This window comes from Bos grunniens, chromosome 22 (assembly GCF_055505025.1).
Source record: "Bos grunniens cultivar Pamir isolate PY7600 chromosome 22, Bosgru_T2T1.0, whole genome shotgun sequence".
Classification (NCBI taxonomy): domain Eukaryota; kingdom Metazoa; phylum Chordata; class Mammalia; order Artiodactyla; family Bovidae; genus Bos; species Bos grunniens.
The window spans coordinates 60,669,174-60,688,995 of record NC_141186.1 but is presented as its reverse complement, the minus strand read 5'-3'; the positions used below and the strand labels follow the sequence as shown (position 1 = coordinate 60,688,995).

General features: G+C 70.1%; 1 protein-coding gene across 5 annotated transcripts in view; it reads left to right on the top strand.

Moving 5' to 3' along the window:
* The window catches only part of PLXNA1 (plexin A1), a 101,749-nt gene that overhangs the window by 537 nt on the left and 81,390 nt on the right, over positions 1-19,822 (top strand). For 4 of the 5 annotated variants that reach the window (XM_086368976.1, XM_086368973.1, XM_086368972.1 and 1 more), the window contains exons 1-9: positions 681-1,126; positions 5,042-6,290; positions 7,493-7,675; positions 14,307-14,447; positions 15,078-15,178; positions 15,381-15,504; positions 15,633-15,786; positions 15,984-16,083; positions 17,439-17,553. In XM_086368976.1, coding sequence (XP_086225102.1) covers positions 696-1,126; positions 5,042-6,290; positions 7,493-7,675; positions 14,307-14,447; positions 15,078-15,178; positions 15,381-15,504; positions 15,633-15,786; positions 15,984-16,083; positions 17,439-17,553 — 2,598 coding nt within the window. In that variant the 5' untranslated portion in view covers positions 681-695. Of the gene's footprint in view, positions 1-680; positions 1,127-5,041; positions 6,291-7,492; positions 7,676-14,306; positions 14,448-15,077; positions 15,179-15,380; positions 15,505-15,632; positions 15,787-15,983; positions 16,084-17,438; positions 17,554-19,822 lie in introns of those variants that run through there. The other variant, XM_086368977.1, reaches the window with a different exon arrangement.

Below are 19,822 nucleotides of genomic sequence, written 5' to 3'. Positions count from 1 at the left end.
CGGCCACTGGGTTGGGCCCCCACCACGCAGACCGCGTCCCCACGTCCCCAGATGTCGCTCGGCGGACAACATCTCGTGCTAGACCCACAGGAGATGGAGAACAGCAGCTCGGAATCCAGGACTCAGCCCCTGGAGGTGGGGAGGGTCAGAGGTCGCCCGAGCCTGCGGGGTCCCTCTCCTGCGGGTGACCGCCTGGCTCGCGGCCATCCGGCGGCCGCGGCTCCGCCCCAGCTGGTCTCCCCCCGCACTCCGGCCCCGGGCCCTTCAGCCGTCCCCACGGCTCCTGCCGCCTCGCCTAGCCCTGACCAGGTGCCCGCGCTCGGACCCACCTTCGGACGGCCCCGGGTCGCGCGCACTGCTGCGGGGGCGCGGCCACGGCGACCGCCCCTGCCCTGCCGACTCGTGAGCTCGGATTGGCGACCCCCGCCCGGCGCGCCCCGGACCTTCCCCAGCCAGCTCCTACGTCCCGACCCCCGCCTCGTGCGCCCCCAGCCTAGCCCCGTGACCCCCGCTCGGCGCGCCCTGGACCTGCCCCAGCCAGCTCCTACGTCCGGTCGCCCCCCGCCTCCTGCGGCCCCCTGCCCGGGGACCCCGCCCGGTGTGCCTCCCGGACCCCACTCGCCGCCCCCAGCGCCTCGCTCAAGTCCCCGCACCCAGCCCGCCGCCTCCTCCCGGACCGCGCGCCCGGCAGCCCTATGAGGATCCCGGGCCGAGACCGCCGTTCCGGATCGCGGCCGCATTTGGGTCCGGTTCCGGGGCAGCGGCTGCCGGCGGCTGCGTTGCCCTTTGCAGCGTGCGGTAGGCATAGGCCGGCGGCGGGGATCGAGCGCCCCCTGGAGGCCGCCGCCGGCCCCGCCCCCGCGCAGGCCCCGCCCCGGCCCGGCCCCCAGGGCGGCGCATGCGCGCGGCGCTCCGCGGGCGGCGAGAGCGAGGCCGGTCCGCATCCGCGCGCCTGGCGCCCCATTCATGCTGGGCAGCGGCGGCGGCCACGCAGCGGAGCCCGGGCGCGGCGGCCTCGGCCTGGGCGGCCTGCGCGGCTTCAGCGGCCCCGCGGCGGGGCAGGGGCGGGCGGCGGCGCGGGCGGCGAGCTGCGATGGCCGGCGGCGGGCGCGCCCCGGGGCAGCCTGTGAGTAGGGGCTCAACTTTCCCCGCGGCGGGGCGGGCGGGGGTCCGGCGATGGTCCAGCGGGGGTCCAGGCTCCGGGCGGCTCCGGGCCGGCCTCCTCGGGGCTGCGGCCGAGCGGCGGGGAGGGGGCATACGGGGGTGGGGGGGCTGCGGCGCGCGTGTCCGCGCCCTCGCGTGTCCCTGCGGCTCCCGCTGGGTTCACGCGTGTCCGGGCGCGGCCGCGGCGCCGGCGTTGAGCCCGCGCGTCCCCGCCCGGCCGGGATGGGACCCTGGCCGCCGAGCTCGCGGGCCGCGCCGCCTCCTCACAGCCAGGCGTGGAGAAAGTTCGCTGCAGCGCTGCCGGGAGGGCCCTTCGGCCGGCCCAGGTCACCGGAGCGCGCTGGACGTCCGGCGCCGGCAGGCCCGCGGGGTCGGAGTGGGCGCCGGTCCGCCCAGGCCCGCAGGCCCGCGCGGGCTGGGAGGGGCGGTGCGCCAGCCGCGCGCCCGGCCTCCTCGCCGCCCCGCGCGGGGCCTCTCCAGGGTCAGTCGCTTCCCGTGGCCGCTCCGAGGGCTCCTGCGCGGCCCTGGGCCTGGTGGGCGACGGGGCTGGCTGCCGCGGGGCGCGATCGGGCGGCCTCGGGGAGGGGATTGCGACTCCGCGGACCCACGCCCGTTCCGAGACCACAGGGACAGCCCAGGAAGGGGGCGAGAGGAGCTCCGGCGGCCGTCTAGGGCCTGGAGCTGCCCCTGGTTAATCTGTGGGGTGCTGGGGCCACGCCCCTTGAAAGAAAGAGGGGTGTGTGTTGGGGGACGTGGACCGAGCCTTCAGCCCCGGAGCCTGGAATCCGGTGGTGCGCCTCTCCGCGCTGCCCCACCTCTTTCCGAGCCAAGGCCGGTTCTCAGGGTCTGCGCGGGGTGGGCTGAGCCTCGCTCCTCGGGCCCTGGGGAGCTCGCCCAGGCAGGTCCCCTGGCGCCCTGCTGATTTGGGGTGTGCAGGGGAGACCAGGTGCTGCGCCAGGGGCGAACTGGGAAGCCAGTGATTTCTTTCAGGCCCGGCAGCAAGTCGGCCTGGGAGGGGGCCCGGGAGTCCCCAAGTGGGCATTTCAGGTAGAGGAGACGCCGCTGCAGAGGCCTGGCCAGCCCCGGTGTGGCTGAGGTTGTGTGCTTGGGGGTAGGGGACGGATGAGAGCTGGGAACCAAGCCGACTGCCCTTTGCCGGCTCTGCCGTGGTTGGTGTGTTATAAGCCCCTCCTCACGCCAAGGAACATCTCCGCATGTGAAATGGGGTCGGGAGGAGAGGATAACTCGGGGGAGCCCGGGAGCAGGCACTTTTCCTGAGGAGCAGGACTCGAGTGCCCCGGATCCCGGCCCCCGGCCCCCTCAGACAGGCCTGGAGGGGAGCAGGCGGCTTGGGACCACCTCCGGGAGCCTGTGTGGGGGAGGTGGGGTGACGGGGCAGCTCTTGGCTCCGGCTCTGACCGACAAGGCACCCCTGGGTAGGACGCCGTGTCTTCTACGTCCCCCATGCCTCAAGCTGTCCGAGTTCCGCCAGGGTCCAAATGTGGCTGGGGAGTTGGCCAGTGGGGTGGGGGAGATTGGGGCCGTCCCTCTGGGAAGAAGCCTCTGAGGGCCTTTGTTTCTCAGGGCGCGGAGCGGCGGTGGCCGCGGGCCGGCAGAGAAGCGGGCGGCGCGCTCTCCACGCCCTGGCGGATGGCTGAGCCGGTCCTGTGCGGGCGTGGAGGCCGCCGGGCCGCTCCCTGCCCTGCTCACCTCCCGTCGGCACACCCAGCCCTGTGCCCCGGGCAGCTTCTCCCTCCCGGCCTGGCTCTGATTGGTGCTGCGGGCACCCTCTCTGCCCTCTGCGCGGTCCAGCAGGTTCCACCCCGGCCTTTGCTCCTGCTGCTCTGCGCCCGGGGTGCCCCTCCCCCGCCAGCGTCGGGCCTGGTCCTTGACCAGCAGGTGGAAGGGCCTCCCCAGACCCCAGCGCGGGCCCAGAGCTCGCATCTGTCAGGGCTCCCCTCCCCCCGGCCGGCATGGCCCTCCCCAGCAGCCGCTCTGGAATGAATGCATTTTTTCCTGGGCAGAGCAGAGGCCCGTGGGAGTCCAGGTCTCCGTAGGAGTGTGCACAGCTAGCTGGGTGACCTTGGGTCTATCTGAGCCACGGCCCCGTTCCTCGCGGGTAGGGGGAGTCCCCAGCTGTCTTTAGTGGCCCCTGTGAGGGGGTGGTCTCGACGCCCCCTTTTGCTGGCTGCAGCCCCGTACCCCTGACTGGTCCTCTAGGCAGCCCTGCTGGGGGAGGGGCAGCAGGCCCCCAGCCAGGCTGGCGTTTGGATGGCGCTTCTTCAGCTGGGTCCCTCCTGTTTAATATAAAAAGTAGGGCCCGTAATTGCATTAGGACGTGTATAATTACCCGGAGGAGGGGAGAGCCCAGCCCCGGGTAATTGCAGGCCTGCTTTGAACTGATACACCGTGAGTGATTCATGTTTTCTTTGGAGTTCGTAAGCACTCAGCCCAGGCCCTGCCGAGTCCCGAGGAGCCTGTTCTCCAGTTCTGCTCTGCCCTGGGCTCCTGAGCTGGAGGCAGGGGCTGAGGAATCCTCTCCCTGCCGCCTGGGAGGTCCCTGGCGGCCATAGTTGTTGGGGATGTTTGGGCAGGGAGTGAGGGGGTAGCTCACAGCCTGTGGGCAGGGTCCTGCGGCAACAGTGCCTGGTGCCCTTCCTGTGGGACGCTGGCCAGAGCTCCCCCCCTTTCTGGGGGCTCAGCATCCCCCCTCAGGCCCCCACCCGTCACCCGTGGAGTGCTGACCAGCACCCCCACCCCTCAGTTCTCGAGGCTCAGCATCCCCGAAGGGAAGAGGGTGTGGGGAGTGAGGCTGGGGTGGGCAGCAGGGCCCAGTCACTCACTCACATGGGCGGGTCCTGGGCTGGCCTCTGGGGCTTAGGCAGCTCTCGTGCTGGTGGGGACAGTGTCTGGGGACAGCTCGGGCCTCAGACTACAGAGGTGACAGACAGCTGGAGAGCTCGTGGCTGCTGCCCTCAGCCCGCAGGTCCGGGGACAGCTGAGGCGGGACCCTGACTAGGCACCCTGGCCTGCTCGCTGTCACCCGGGAGAGGAGCCTCGTGGTCAGCACTGCACAGACTGGGAGACCCTGGCCGGCGACCCGGTCAACCACGTGGCTGCGGGCCCCAGAAGCTACACGTAACCTGGAGTGTGGCTGCCAGCTGCCGGGCTGTGGGGAGATGAGATTGTTTGCGAGGAGGCAGGGCCGGGGCATTGGCTGGGGATGGGAGGTGCGTGCCACCCCGCTGCTGGGGGAACCGTCTCAGAGAAGGGGGCGGGGCCGGGGACGGAGCCGGGCTCTTAGTGAGCAGGGCTGGGGGCGGGGCGAGGTTCGGGGGCGTGGTCTCTGAGAGCAGTGTGGGGGCGGGGCGGGGGTAGGTGGGCGGGGATGGGGCGGGGTCTCTGAGAGCAGGGCTGGGGGCGGGGCCAGGTGCGGGACGTGGCTGCGAGGAGACCCGCCTTCTGCAGGGACCACACGAGTGTTCTCTACTACCTGTGAGCAGCACTGTCCAGCCCACAAGGCGCTTGGGCAGAGAGGTGGTCACCACCATGGGAGCTTGGAGCCAGGAGCCTTGCTCCCTGGGGGGCGTGGGCAAGCCCAGGTCTGTCACCCACCTCCTGGTCCTGGGTCCCTATATCTTCTCCGCCCGGCCACGGACCGGGCAGCGGTGGAGTTCGCATGGCCCGCGCTGCCTGTTGGGGTGTGGGGCTCAGTATAGCTGCTCCCGGGGCTCCAGGCGGGGAAGGGCTCTCCCTTGCCCCTCTGGCGACTCCCGGAGGGTCAGGCCGCGCCCCACGAGTGGGACATCCCAGCGGAGGATGGGCACTGGAGCTCGGTGATGGCACAGGTGACACGCCCTATCCCTCGTCCCTGCAGGGCTGAGGCTCCTATGATGCGTGGCCCCGCAGGACCTGAGCTCCTTGGCCCGAGGCCCCGGCCCGTCATGCTGCTGCCACGTCTGAGCCCGCGGGCTCCGCTGCTGCTGCTGCTGATCCTGCTGCTGCTCCTCCTGGGGGGTGCACCCCAGGCGGGCGGGGGTCCGCAGCCCCCTTTCCGCACCTTCACTGCCAGCGACTGGGCACTGACCCACCTGGTGGTCCACGAGCAGACAGGCGAGGTGTACGTGGGCGCTGTGAACCGCATCTACAAGCTGTCGGGGAACCTGACGCTGCTGCGGGCGCACGTGACGGGCCCGGTGGAGGATAACGAGAAATGCTACCCCCCGCCCAGCGTGCAGTCCTGCCCGCACGGCCTGGGCAGCACCGACAACGTCAACAAGCTGCTGCTGCTTGACCAGCCCGCCAACCGCCTGCTGGCCTGCGGCAGCGCCTCCCAAGGCATCTGCCAGTTCCTGCGCCTGGACGACCTCTTCAAGCTGGGCGAGCCGCACCACCGCAAGGAGCACTACCTGTCGGGCGTGCGCGAGGCGGGCAGCATGGCCGGCGTGCTGATCGCTGGGCCGCCCGGCCAGGCGCAGGCCAAGCTCTTTGTGGGCACGCCCATCGACGGCAAGTCCGAGTACTTCCCCACGCTGTCCAGCCGCCGGCTCATGGCCAACGAGGAGGACGCGGAGATGTTTGGCTTCGTGTACCAGGACGAGTTTGTGTCCTCGCAGCTCAAGATCCCCTCGGACACGCTGTCCAAGTTCCCGGCCTTCGACATCTACTACGTGTACAGCTTCCGCAGCGAGCACTTTGTGTACTACCTCACGCTGCAGCTGGACACACAGCTGACCTCGCCCGACGCTGCTGGTGAGCACTTCTTCACGTCTAAGATCGTGCGGCTGTGCGTGGACGACCCCAAGTTCTACTCCTACGTGGAGTTCCCCATCGGCTGCGAGCAGGCGGGCGTGGAGTACCGCCTGGTGCAGGACGCCTACCTGAGCCGGCCGGGCCGGGCCCTGGCCCACCAGCTGGGCCTGGCCGAGGACGAGGACGTGCTGTTCACCGTGTTCGCCCAGGGCCAGAAGAACCGCGTAAAGCCGCCGCGGGAGTCGGTGCTCTGCCTCTTCACGCTCAGGGCCATCAAGGAGAAGATCAAGGCGCGCATCCAGTCCTGCTATCGTGGTGAGGGCAAGCTCTCGCTGCCCTGGCTGCTCAACAAGGAGCTGGGCTGCATCAACTCGGTGAGCACCCCGCCCCGCTGGCCCGGAGCACGAAGCACGGCCGTCTCCCGGGTCGGTGCTGCGGCCGGCCCATCCCTTGAGAAAACAGGTGATGTGCCCGTGTCCGTGTGCCCTTGCGGCCGTGGACAGAGCCCCCGCCCTCGTGCCTAGCACTGTTCTGGGCTCTGGCTGGCCGGGCCTTGTCTCTTTTCACAGATGAGGTCACTGAGAAGTGAGGTGATGTCCAGGGTACGTGGCCAGTAAAGGGCGAGCTGGGGCCAGACCAGGGTCAGGCGGGCAGCAGGCACATCCCCTCTCAGGGTGCCGTCTGGAGGCTCTGCTGTCTGCTGCCCTGGTGCCTGGCTGTGCGCCTCACCTGGGAGGGCAAGAAGCTGGGGGCCGCTCAGTGCCCATTGGCCTGCACTGTATGTCCTGTCTCTAGGCCCTGACGGGGCCAGCTGCTTTTTGAGGAGTGTCTGTTGCCCTCCCCCAGAAAGGACGGTCTTCCACAGGAGACCCCAGACTCGTAGGGGGTAAGGGCTTGTTCGGAGGGCCTCCAGCGCCTCTGCTGCCCGGGGCTCCTGGTGGCCCCGGGAAAGCCCGCCCGTCTCTGGCCGGGGAGCGTCGGGCCTCCTCAGTGCAGCGGGAGACTGCTGGCGGGTGCCTCGCTGCGGCCCCTGTGTGCTCCACGTGCACCCCCTTCTTGGGCACGGCCCCCACCGCTCCTCCCATCTGCCCTGGTCCCTCCCACCTCGGCCCCCAGCCAGCATCCTGGACCCGCCCCGCCCCCACCCCCCACAAACCTCAGCCGGCCTGGAGCTGCCTGACCCGTCCCCTCGCCCGCCCTCCCCGCCTGGCTCCGGAACCTGCACCATCGATTGCTTCCTTCCCCTGCAGACGCCTCCTCGCAGCCGGCCCCTCCCGCTGCCTATTAGGTGTCACCCCGCATCCTGTCCTGAGTGAACCACCCCAGCTCCCCACGTGCCCCTGGCACGCATCTGTGTGCCCCTCACGGCTCCCTGTGCCCCCGTGGTGGGGGGCGGGGCCTGGGCCTGGTGGGCGTGAGAGGTGCCCTTCACCCCGGGCTCCTGCTACTCAAGCAGCTCCCAGGGCCTCCGTCTCCCCACGACCAACCGCAGCTGTGCCGGCTACCCCCAGCCCCGCACGGCCGCAGCGTCTCCCCGCGGGACGGCCTGGGCCTCACCCCCCGCCTCCTTCTCCAGCCCCTGCAGATTGACGACGACTTCTGCGGGCAGGACTTCAACCAGCCCCTGGGCGGCACGGTCACCATCGAGGGGACGCCCCTATTCGTGGACAAAGACGACGGCCTGACCGCCGTGGCCGCCTATGACTACCGGGGCCGCACAGTGGTGTTCGTGGGCACGCGCAGCGGCCGCATCCGCAAGGTCAGCACAGGGTCATTGCCGGGGCGCCAGCGCCTGTTCCACGTGTCCTGGTGCAGAGGGGGCCCCAGTCCCCGGGACCGTTGTCTCCTCGCGCTCCCTGGGCGCTCCTGTGTTCAGCACGTGTCGAGGTCCGGGCTGGGCGTGGGGGCCTGGGGGCGGGTCAGGCCTATGGCAGCTTAAGGCTGACAGGGCCTGTTGGCCTACAGGCCTGCCCACCCACGGAGGTGACCTCCAGAAGACCGTGGGGGCGGGGGCAGGGCCAGCCGGGCGGCCCCCTCCACCCCCGCCCCCCCTGGGATCGGGTGTCGCCGAGGCAGCACTCTGCCCAGAGACACAGGGCCAAGGGCAGGGTGAGGCTGGCTGCCCGCCCGCCCCTGGCTACAGTGAGCCTGTTGGGGTGCCCTATCGAGGGGGCAGCTCCCTGGCCCCTCCACGGGCCCAGCCTGGGGGTGCGCAGGGCGGGGGTGGGGGCGAGGGCCAGGCGGGGGTGGGCATCCTGGGGTGGCAGCAGCCCCGGCGTCAGCATTGGCTGGCTGGGTGGGTAGGGACCCGCCCGGGGAGGGCTGGCTGCCGTGGGCGTAGCTCCTGGGGGCCGGAGGGTGGGGGTGCCTGGAGCCCTGAGGGTCAGTGCAGGGGTGGGGCTGGTGGATGAAATAACAGCTGGCGGAGGCTGCCTGCTGACCCAGCTTGGCCCGGGGCTCCGGGTGGGGGCTGGGCCCTGACTCTGCTTGCTCAGCCCTGGTACCCAGGCCTAGGGGGCGGGCAGGTCCCTGGTCCCTACCACGTGCGGTCTGCTGGCTCTGTGGCCTCTGGGCAAGGCCCTCTCCCAGCGCCGGCTTTTCCACCCGTGGAAGGAGCCGTGGGCCTTGGGCCCTGGGGGCTGTGCCGAGGGCACCCCGTGCTGGGTGCTGCGGGGGTCCTGCCTGTGGCACTGTGGGGTCGGTGCGGGGTGGCAGGCCCACCCCATGACCCCCTGTCCTGGCCCTACCTGGGGGGGCCTCCAGCAGGGTTCTGCCTGCTGTCCTGGGCTGGGGGGGTCAGCGGAGAGGGCCCACAGACCCCGTGGGGGCACCCTGGGGAGCCGTCTTTGCCCTCTGCCACAGGAGCCCAGCTGGTGTGGGGCTGTGGGTGAAGCCTCAGGAACTCATTCCTGCAGGGCCCTCAAGCTCATCGCCTGGCAGAAGGCTAGCATCTGGGGCAGAGGGGCCCCTCCTGGTGGCCGGTGAGCTGGTGGGCAGCTGGCCAGGCAGCGACTTTGCTCAAAGGCCACCCCGTGAGGCTGGGAGGACAGGTTGGTCCAGTCCTGCCTCCCTCTGCTGCGTCCCGGCCTCACCCCTTGCCCCCGTCCCGCTGAGGGAACCTGAGGCCCCGAGGTGGCTCTCAGAGCGGCAGGACCCCATAAGCAGGTCCCATGTCAGGAGCAAGGAGGTGATAGCTGAGGCCCCCGGCTGCACTCCCTCCCCGCCTTCTGGGGCCAGTTGCCCACTGTGGCCCTGCTGGCCTTGTGTTTCACGCGGGACGGATGGCGGCCTTCCTGAGGATGTGGGGTCTGGCTGCACCCAGGGCTGCGAGTTGGGCTGGTCAGGGGGTCTGTCGTGGAGGCATGACCCACACGTGCCCTGCGTGGACCAGCGTGCACCTTCGGGGGGCCTCTCTCTCAGCCTCCCCGTCCCCGCCGGGGCTGGGGCTGCCTGGGCATGGGGGAAGGGGCTTCTCGTCCCCATGCTGGGCCTGGCCCTCTGTCCCTGCACCCGCCGGCTCCTTGACCTGCAGTTCCCACCTGAGGCCTCCAGCCTCGACCCCCTCAAGGGGCTCTGTTCCCGGCCGCCCGCCTCTCGCTGACCTGGCCTTTGGCTGCACATTCCTAATTCCTGCCCCTGCCTGGCCCCTCCCGCGTCGTCCTGATCGGGCCTGGGGGTGGAGGTGGCTGTGGTCCAGGGCCCGTTGGCCAGCTGTGCCCGTCCCCACAGGCTCCCAGTTCCCTCCTCTGGGTCTGGGAGGGCCGGGCCTGGGGTTCAGTGCAGGCCTGGCCCCCCGCCCTGTCTCCCCGCATTCCCAGAGCCCGGGCCTGGGGCCCCTCCCCGCCTCTGCCCGGCCTGCTGCGCTGAGATGGACACGCCCCGTCCTCCCCACAGCTGGTCCTTCCTGGGCTTTAAACAGCGACTCCGGGAGCTCTGGGGACGCGGCTGGCTCCGGGCCACCTCCAAACGGCGTTGTGTAAAATTGCAGCCTATTAACTGAAGAGCTGCCAACAGGAGCTGCCATGGGCTGGCTGGGGTGCCCCTGGGTCCCCGCCCTCCCCGCGCCCTGCCTGCACCTGCCCCCACCCCCGACCCCGTCCCCTCCTGCTCATCTCCACACCCACCAGGAGTCCTCGAGTTGGCCCAGGTGCCCGAGGCAGGTGGGGGGGCCTCCGGCCCTGGACTCCTGCCAGGGGTGCCCCCCACCCTCCCCAGCCACGATGTGGGCCTGGGGGGGGCACCTGTCCTCCCGGGGCTGTGGGGCCAGGGCCAGGCGGGGACACAGCCGAGCCCTGCTGCAGGGGTCCTTCAGGGTGGAGGGGCCACCGCTGCATCCCCTGGCAGCCCTGGCCCCTGCCCCACACCCCCGGGGAGAACCCACCGTGGGCCGCTGGGACAGGAACGCCCCTTCCTCTCCAGGGGCCTCGTCTCCAGAAGCTGCTCTGGGAAAGGTGGCGGCACCTGCTCCCCGCCCCAGCATGCTGAACCTGGGATACCCTGAAAGCTGGGTGGCTGTGGGGGGACCCTGCCTCCAGGGTGGTCCGGCAGCCCCTCCGCGGGGCCCCAGTGCAGGCCTTGCAGCCTTGTGCTGACCGTCTGTGAGCATCCGTGGGGCCCGTGCTCCTCATAGCCAGGCCTGTGCAGGATGGGGTGCGGGAGGTGTTCCGGGGGTGGGAACAGGGGGCTCACAGGTCAGAGGGGCCCTCGCCGTGCGGGAGGGATTGGGCCTGTCCTGCGCGTGGTAGACAGATCTCTGGGCACCCTGTGGTGGGCAGCATAGACCACAGAGGTCTGGTCTGGGGCTCCCAGTCGTTCTGGAAAGTAGGGTCACTGCGTCAGCTGCTGTTGCAAGGGGGGTGGGTGCAGGGCTTGCAGCAAGGACCTCTGGCCAGATGGTCACCGCTGCCTGCCCTTGGCATCCCTGGCCGTGGCCCCTGCCTGTGAGAGGAGGCCCAGCAACTTCTGCAGCCCCCATCCCAGCTCTGTGCAGCCTCCACAGCCGAGGGCGGACTCTGCGGGCAGCTGTCCCCTCCTCCCTTGCAGGGCTCAGCCTTGGGGGGCCCCCCTCCACGCGCCACCCCCGTCGGAGCTGTGAAGTTGTTACTTCTCAGTGCGGTGCGTGGGTCGTCTGCAGTCAGACGAGGAGACCGAGGATCAGGGAGGACCACTGCTTGTGGGCTGGTCTGTGTGTTGAGAATCGAGGACAGGAAGCATGAGATTCCTGGGCCCCCGCTCCCACCTCACCAGGTGTGTCTGGCCCAAGTACAGCCCTCAGGCCTCCTGCAAGTCCTGTTTTAATTACCTAATTACCACCAAGAGGAAATCGCTAATTGCTTTTTCAGTATCAGATTCCTTCTGGCCTTCCTGAGAACGGACCGGGACGGGGCCTGGAGCAGCCCCCAGCCAGAGCAGGGGGTGCCAAGGTGGCCCGTGAGGGGTGGGAAAGGTCCGGGAGCAGGCCTGTCGGGGGCCTCAGGCCTGACCAGCAGGGAGGTGGGGAGCAGGGGCCGCTGTCCCCTGGGGACAGGGAGCAGGCTGGGCTCCAGCGTCTACAGGAGGAGGGCACCCATGCGGTCTCAGCCCCGCGGCCCACTGCCTCTTCCTCTGCTTGGAGACCAGGAGGGGTCAGCCAGGGTGCCCCCGCTTCATAGCAGGAATCGGGTTGTCTTGGGTTGGGCAGGACAGGGCACTTTCCCCTCCTGAGAGGGCCAAGTCAGGCAGCCCCCTGCCTCCAGGCGGCGAGGGCGCGTGCCGGCCTTGGCAAGCAGCCTGCATGGCCCAGACGTCCTCCCAGGGCCCCCGCCCGCCCTTGGCCCGGAGAATGGACCCTTTGTTGGCTCTGGGCTGGACGGACAGCTGACCTGGCCGGGCCGTCAGCTGCCTGCCCGCAGCCGCTGGCCAGGGCCTCATGGCGAGGGGTGTGGGGTCAGCTGGCTGGAGGGGCCCCGGGGCCGGGGTCCCTGTGCAGGACCTGCCTGTGCTGTGCCCTGGGCTCCGGGGTCCTGTCGGCCGGGACGCTGGGATGGAGCCAGCCTGTGTGGCCGTCTCCCCCGAGCTCCTGCAGGCCTGCTGCCCCAGCGGGTGGCCCTCGGGTGGCAGCTGGAGGCAGGGGTGTGTGTGTCCTGCCGTCCTGCCAGCTGGCTGGCCCCGTGCCTGCCCCGCACGCCCCTTCTCCCTGGAATGCTCCCCTGGCGGCCGGCCACCCCCTCCCCTGCTTTGCCCCAGGTGCAACTGGCGGTCCCGGCTCCTGGCTTCTCGGGCAGGTCGGGGGACATGGGATTCCCTTTCTGTGGGCTCCAGGGCCCGGCAGCCCTAAAATCAGCCCTGGCGGCTCGTGCGGGCCCCAGGACTGGCCAGAAGCCCTGACTGGCACCCGTGGGCTGGGCCCCTGCTGAGCCTGGCCAGGGGGTTGCCCAGCACGCAGTGTGGGGGCACCTGCCTCCCCAGCACCCCCGGCGCTCTGCGCCCTCCAGAAACGGGGCAGCCTCGCGTGTGTAAGGGCCAGGGGCTGCCCCGTGCCGGCAGGTGGGTGGTGGACGGCGCCTGGCGGGTGGACAGCTGGACAGGCACGCTCCGGCCGCAGCTGTTGGCAGCCACCTGTTGGAGTCGGTCAGCCCGCGGCTGTGGGCCTGGGGGTGGTGGCATTCCGGAACCTGGCTGGCTGCGCCCCCACCCCCGCTCCAGCGTGCACCCCCCATGCGGGCCTTCCCTGCAGTGTCTCCCCCATCCCCCAGGGTGGGCGCCCCCAGGCCTCACCCACAGCCCGGCCGGTATTCTCTGCCCTGAGAGGGGAGGGTCAGGGCGTCTGCAGGGAGAGCCTGGGGCCCAACACTGGCCCGGTTCAGCACCCTCCCGAGGGCTCCCTGCCCAGGTCCGGGTGTGGTCAGTCAGGCCAGGCCCAGGCAGGCCTCCCCGGGGTCTGGGGGTGGGCGGTGCATCTGCAAGGGCCCTTTGCATCCCCGGCGCCCTGCCCTGCCTCCAGCCGGCAGTTCCCCACCGCCTGGCCGCATTCCAGCCTGGGCCTGTCGGCCTGGTTGGCTGGCTCTGGGGGTTTGCTGTGGGGCCTGCTCGCCCGGGCGCCATCTGCTGGGTCATTTAGTCCCTGAGTGGCTGTGGGGTGGGGGACAGGGGGATGCTGAGGGTGTGTGGAGGGGACACAGGGTATGTGGGGGGGACGCTGAGGGGGTCGAGGGGGGGATGCTGAGAGGTCGGGGGGGACACTGAGGGGGTCAGGGGGGACGCTGAGGGGTCGGGGGGGACACTGAGGGGGTGGGGGGACACTGAGGCAGAGTCCGCACAGTCAGGGCACGTCTGGGCTGGGCTGGGGCACAGGCCGGACTCCTGGCCTCCTTGGCCTGGGGCTGCCTGTGGGGTCCCCTCCAGGCCCAGCCTGGGGGATGAAGGCTGGGCTGCTGTGGCCCCCCGCCCTGGCTCCCCCAGGCTGTTTGGGCAGCTCTAGGCCCAGTCCGGCCCCCCAACCCCCCCACAGCCCAGCTGGACTCGCCTCTTCCGGGTCTGGTTTGACTTAAGCCCGCCCGCCTGGCGGGGCAGCAGCTGAGCGGATGTGGGGGGGCCGCGGGCCCTCAGGAATGCGGCCCCCCCACCCCCATCCCTCCCTCCCCTCCCCCTGCCCCATAGCCTCCGCCCGGGGACGCCCGCCCCCGTGGGAGCTGGCCTGAGCCGGGGGTGTCTGCCGGCCAGTCAGGCCCGCCCCGCCGCATCCTGTGAATGAGGGGCAAGGAGCAGGGCTGCTGGGCCGCGGTGGAGGTGGGCCGAGGGCCCCACGCGGCCTGGGAGGAGCCCCCAGCCCGGAGCCAGCCCTGCGGGCTGGACCTAGCCGGCAGGACGCTGCCCCACGGGTCCTCTCTCTGGAAAGCCCCTTGGGTCTCTCGCTGTTAATTAAATACATTTGTTTGGTAAAAGCAGCTAAAAATACTTGCAGCCTTGCGAGCGGCAGGGAAGAGCTGGCTGATTAGCGCCCAGCTTGTTCGGGGCTTGGGATACCTTTCAGCGCCGGTGCCATGCCTGCCCCTCCTGCCTTCTAGCCGGGGTGCCCCCCTCTTGGAGCAGCCCCTCAGTCTCCTGCCCAAGGCGGGGGGCCCTCTATCTGCACCGGACATCCACGTGTCTCCTCCCCTCTGCACAAACAGCCCTTCCCCGGGACGCCGGCCTGGCCCGCGGCCCCTGCCTGGGCTGTGGCCCTGGAGACGGGGGTGGGGCGGTTGCCGGGCGGCACTGGTCTGCCCCTGGGGACCCCCGCGCCTGGGCTGTGGTCTGCGCCGCCTGACGAGGTGCTCCAGGTGCAGTGGTCCTGCCAGGCTCCTCCGGGAGGGGCTGGGGCAGGAAGACCCCCCCGACACACACGCACAGCGTGGGTCTCGTCCCCACAGATCCTGGTGGACCTCTCGAACCCTGGCGGCCGCCCGGCGCTGGCCTACGAGAGCGTGGTGGCCCAGGAGGGCAGCCCCATTCTGCGTGACCTGGTGCTCAGCCCTGACCGCCGGTACCTGTATGCCATGACAGAGAAGCAGGTGGGCGCCCCAGGAGCTGGGGGGGCTCACCAGCCCGCCGGACCTCCTCCCTGACCAACTGGGCACCCCTGGGGATGAACGCCCGATGAATGCCTCCAGGCTGGGGGCTGGCGTTGGAGGGGGAGCGTCCGGGGTCCCTGGCTCCTGGCTCTGGCCTGGCCGCTTCCTCCAGGCCACGCGCTGTGCTGCTTCTGCCCAGCCTGCCTGGAGCCCGCCGCTGCCCTCTGCCCCGCCTGCTGACCCCTGGCAGCGGGAGCAGCAGGTGAGGCCAGGCCTCTGTCCCTCCTGGCAGCTGCCTCCTCCTTTGCCCCCCGGCCCTGGCCCCCGCCGTCACTCCGCCTTGGGAGCGGCCGAGGTCGGGGTGAGCAGGCCCACCCACCTCCCGGCTGAGGACTGGGGCCTGTGGCTCCCTCGGGAATGTCGGGGCGCAGCAGGGCAGGAGGGACCGGGTGACTCCCAGGACGGACAGAGCCGTCTCCCGGGCCCGCTACTGTCTGCAGAGAGGCAGGTCTGCGTGGCCTGACTTGGGCAGGACTGCGGTGACCCTCGAGTGGATGAGGCATAAGGAGGGCCTGAGACGGGGGCTCCCGGTGTCTGGGGGCGAGCCTGACTTCAAGGGTCCTCCGCCAGGTGACGCGGGTGCCCGTGGAGAGCTGTGTGCAGTACACGTCGTGTGAGCTGTGCCTGGGGTCCCGGGACCCCCACTGCGGCTGGTGTGTCCTGCACAGCATGTGAGTCTGGCCCGGGCAGCCTCGCGGAGAGTCTGGAGGCCCTGGCCTAGTGCTAACTCCCCTGGGTCCGGTTGGGGGTGGTGGGCATCCTGTGAGCTACCGAGTGTCGGAGGCCCAACACCCCCGGGCCAGGACAGGGTGCAGGGTGGCCTGGAGCCCCTCTGGCCTCCTGCCCGAGCCCAGCCCACGCCCCCGCCTGCAGCTGCTCCCGCCAGGACGCCTGCGAGCGGGCCACGGAGCCCCAGCGCTTCGCCGCTGACCTGCTGCAGTGCGTGCAGCTAAGCGTGCAGCCTCGCAACGTGTCCGTGACTACATCTCAGGTTCCGGTGAGTGCGGCTGCCCGTGGTGGGGCGGGGCGGAGCCCTGGGTGGGCGGGGCCCTGGGTGGGGCGGGGCCCGGGGCGGGCTGGGGGTCCCCCTGGGCTGCTCACCCTGTCCCCTGCCCCACCCCCCAGCTCGTGCTGCAGGCCTGGAACGTGCCCGACCTCTCGGCCGGCATCAACTGCTCCTTCGAGGACTTCACTGAGTCTGAGGGCGTTCTGGAGGACGGCCGGATCCACTGCCGCACCCCCTCGGCCCGGGAGGTGGCGCCCATCACTCGGGGCCAGGGTGAGGCCGCGGGGCCCTCCAGTCGAGGCGGGGGGCCTTGGTCAGCGCAAGGTGGCAGGGGAAAGACTGCAGCCAGTCCCCGCCCACTGGGGTGGGCACTGGGCCCCTGGTGGAGGGGAGGGTCCTCGGCAAGGCCCTGCGCTGGCTCCCGGGGCCAACGTGGGGCCCTGGTGACCCGGCTTGTGCTGCTTGCGCAGGAGACCAGCGGGTGGTCAAGCTCTACTTGAAGTCCAAGGAGACGGGCAAGAAATTCGCGTCCGTGGACTTCGTCTTCTACAACTGTAGCGTCCACCAGTCGTGAGTGTCCCACCCCACTCGCAGCTTCTCAGGCCTGACGCCCGGCGCTCAGGAGGCAGCGGGGGTGTGATGCAATGATTCACCCCCTGTGCGCCGTGGGCACCAGAGTGAGGCAGGGCACTAGGGTCGCTGCTGCTTTGTCTGGGCAGGAGACGGCCGGCCAGGGGTGGGCACTCAGGACCTGGCGCCTGGGGGCAGAAGGATCTGGTCCCCGGGGTTGGGGGGCCACTGGGGCGTGGCTGGCAGGCCATGGGTGCTCTCCTGGGGCTTCAGAGGAAGGATGGGAGACGCTGAGGGCCTGGCTGTGTGTCCCCCTGGGTCCGGGCACGTGGGGCAGGGTGCCCAGCCTGGGCGGGGTCAGCCTTGAGCCAAGGCCCTGGGTTTTCAGTTGTGTCTTTGCGGACTAACCCACAGGCTGACACCCATCTGGCGGCTCACGGGCACCCACTGGGGGCCTAGGTGTTGCTCCTCCATCGAGGTCCGGCCTCCCCGTGCTGGGCAGGCTGGGATCTTTGGGGTGGGGGCTGTGTTCCAGAGGCTGGGAGGGGGCGAGGCGCTGTGTGGAGGCCGAGCCATGGGCTCCCTGGAGTTGCAGCTGAGGGTTCAGGGCGGGGCTCCGTGGCCTGTCCAGGCCCCCACCCGGCGAGCCTTGTTCCAGTCAGGGAGCCAACTTTCACTGGGGCTGTCCCACCTACGCTTAAATCTTAGTTTATTAGGAAGAGGTGGGATTTAAGACATGCCTCTCAGGACGCCCCTGGTAGTTCGGTGGTTAGCACCACGCTCTTAATGCAGGAGCCTGGGCTTGGTCCCTGGTCGGGGAACTAGACGCCGCATGCTGCCACACAAAGATCCCAAGTGGTGCGGCTGACACCCTGTGCAGCTGGGTGACGGGTAATCGAGAGAAGCCTCTAGTAGTTGCTCCGTCGTGTCCGACTCTCTGTGACCCCGTGGACTGTAGCCCACCAGGCTTCTCTGTCCATGGGATTCTCCAGGCAAAAGTACTGGAGTGGGTTGCCATGCCTTCCTCCAGGGGATCTTCCCGACCTAAGGATCACACCTGGATCTCCTACATTGCAGGCAGATTCTTTATCATCTGAGCCACCAGGGAAGCCCTAAAACTATATATTAAAAAAAAATTACACAAGAATGTGCCTCTCAGCTGCACTAAATACGTTTTCAGTGTTGATAGTTGAGTGGCCTGGTGCCGGCTTCAGAGGATTCTGTCCTTGAGAGGGTCTGACGGGGCTGTCGGGGGAGCGGGGTGGGGAGCCCCGGCAGGCAGTGAGCAGCTCTGGGCAGCGAGGCGCAGCCCCAGGGTGGGTGGGGCCCCGCCTCACCGCCCGCGTCTCCCGCAGCTGCCTGTCCTGCGTCAGCGGCTCCTTCCCCTGCCACTGGTGCAAGTACCGCCACGTGTGCACGCACAGCGCCGCCGACTGCTCCTTCCTAGAGGGCCGCGTCAACGTGTCCGAGGTACGGGGCTGTGGGCTGGCGCTGGAGGCACAGAGGAGCTGTGTGCGGGGTGCTGGCCAGAAGGGCTGTCCCGCCTGGGACTGTCGCCGGTGGCGTTGGCTGGGGGTCACCTCTTGGGGGCTACACGCCAAAGGCATGTCCATGCACAGTGGGGGCAGGGGCCGTCTGTCCAGCATGCTGGTGGGGGGAGGGAGTTCCATGAGGACGGGGGCTGGGCTGAGTTGCAGGTGTCTGGTGGTCTCCAGAGTCACCGTGAGGCCGCATGGTCCTTGACGGTCACTGGGGGTGATAGCTCTGGGGCTGGGCAGAGCCCTGACTTTGTTCCGGGCGGTGGGGCTGGACTTGCCCAGGGAGGAGGACGAGCCAGTGTGGACCCCTCACAGAACCTGCCCTGGCTGCCCTCGCCCACCCCGCGCCTCGTGGGCCTTGGCTTTTCCACTTCCCAGTGAGGATGCACGTCCAGGACAAGCTGGCAGCGGGTGGAAGGAGCCGGGAGCAGGCGGGCACCCGGTGGAGTGGGCGAGTGGATGCCCCAGATGTGCAGCCTGCCCTGGGGGCCGCCCGTGGGCTGAGCCAGCTGGCGGTGGCCGTATAATGACGTGTGAGGGGGGCCCTGGTCCTCACAGGCCGGCCCTGATCACACTGCCTGTCTGAGCTGTTCTGCAGAGGGTGCCCCCCAGGGGTCCCCCAGCAGGGCGCCTGTCTGGGCTTGGCCGTGGACACAGAGCAGCCGGTGTAGACCCTGCTCAGGCCGGGTGGGGGCAGGGGCAATCGGGGTCAAGGGGCCTGTTGGAGGTGGGCTGACTTCAGGGACGCCCCCTCTCAGCTGATCCCAGGTCACGTGGGGCTGTCCCTAAGGAGTGTCAGGTTGGCTTCCAGGGTGACCCCCCTCCCCTCAGCGCGTGCTCAGGTCATGGGGGCCTGGGTCCCAGCTCCCCAGCGCCTTCCTGCCTGCGATGGTGGCTCAGGGTCCTTGCACTTCCACATCTGCTCAGTTGTCTTCAAGGGGGCCACCAGTGCATGGTGGGGAGGGGACGGCCTGGTGGGGGTCTCATGTGGAGCCCCTGACAGAGGGCCGCCATGCTGTGGGAGTGGCCCATGCCCAGGCCCGGGACTGCCCCCGTCCAGCCTCCGCAGCAGTGGGGCGTGGGGGGTTTCACACCAGGGTCATGTGCCCTGCCAAGGCCCGTGACTGTGGTGCCCCCAGCAGCAGGATGGAGGGCCATCGTCCGGACGCTCCCTTGGTCTGTGTGAGGGGACGGGCAGCAGCAGTCGTGGCCCCTCGTTCGCGTGTGGACCCGGACGGGGCTGGGGAGGGCTCGTGTCCACACCGCTCGCCTGCCCCCAGCCTGGCCTCAGCCGCTCAAAGGGCTTGCGCCAGGCCCGAGCCGACCCCTCTCTGGGGCCAGGGTCCTGAGAGGCCAAGGCCACAACGAGGCTCTGGCCTGATGGGGGTGGTCTGTGCCCTGAGACCCCCGGGGGACAGCAGCAGCACTTGGCTCCTGGCCGCAGAGGGGGTGAGGTAGGGGATGGTGGGAGCGGGGCCCTGGGGCTCCTGACAGCACTGGAGGGGCAGTGGGGGCCCCGGGCTGGGGGCTGGGCACTGCTGGCTGCTGTGGGCATGTGCCTGCTGGCCGCTGCTGTGGGGCTGTGGCCTGAGCTCCACACGCTCTGCCGGCCAGTGCCCGCGTGCCAGTGAGTGTGCCATCGGCACCCACGTGCCGGCCAGTGCCTGTGTGCCTGTCTGCCCACATGCTGGCCAGTGCCCATGTGCCAGCCAGTGTGCCAGTCAGTGCTCGTGTGCCAGTCAGTGTGCCCATCAGCGCGCACATGCCAGCCAGTGCCCGCGTGTGTGCCTGTCGGTGCCTGCGCGCCAGCCAGTGTGCCAGTCAGTGCCCACGTGCCGGCCAGTGCCCGTGTGCAGGTGGCCCCCGGGGCACCTGCAGACCCAGCCAGGGGTCAGCCTGCCAGGCCTGCCCTGCTCCCTCGGTGCCCAAAGGGGCCCTGGGAACCTCTGCAGAGCCAGCCCTGCCGCCTCGGGAGCTGCCTGTTTTCAGCGTCTCTATTTAAAGCTCCTTCTGCGGGGCTCCCGCGGGCCGGCTCCGGCTCCTCCACGGCCTCGCCAGCGCTGCTGCAAGCAAGCCGGGCCGTTGCATCAGTTATTGTTGCTGAAACGCTGGCCCTGGGGGCCGGGCTGTTTTTCTGCCCGCTCTGACTATTTTTACCTACTCCCCGGGCCCCCGGCCGAGAGCTCGTGCCTGCTTCTGCC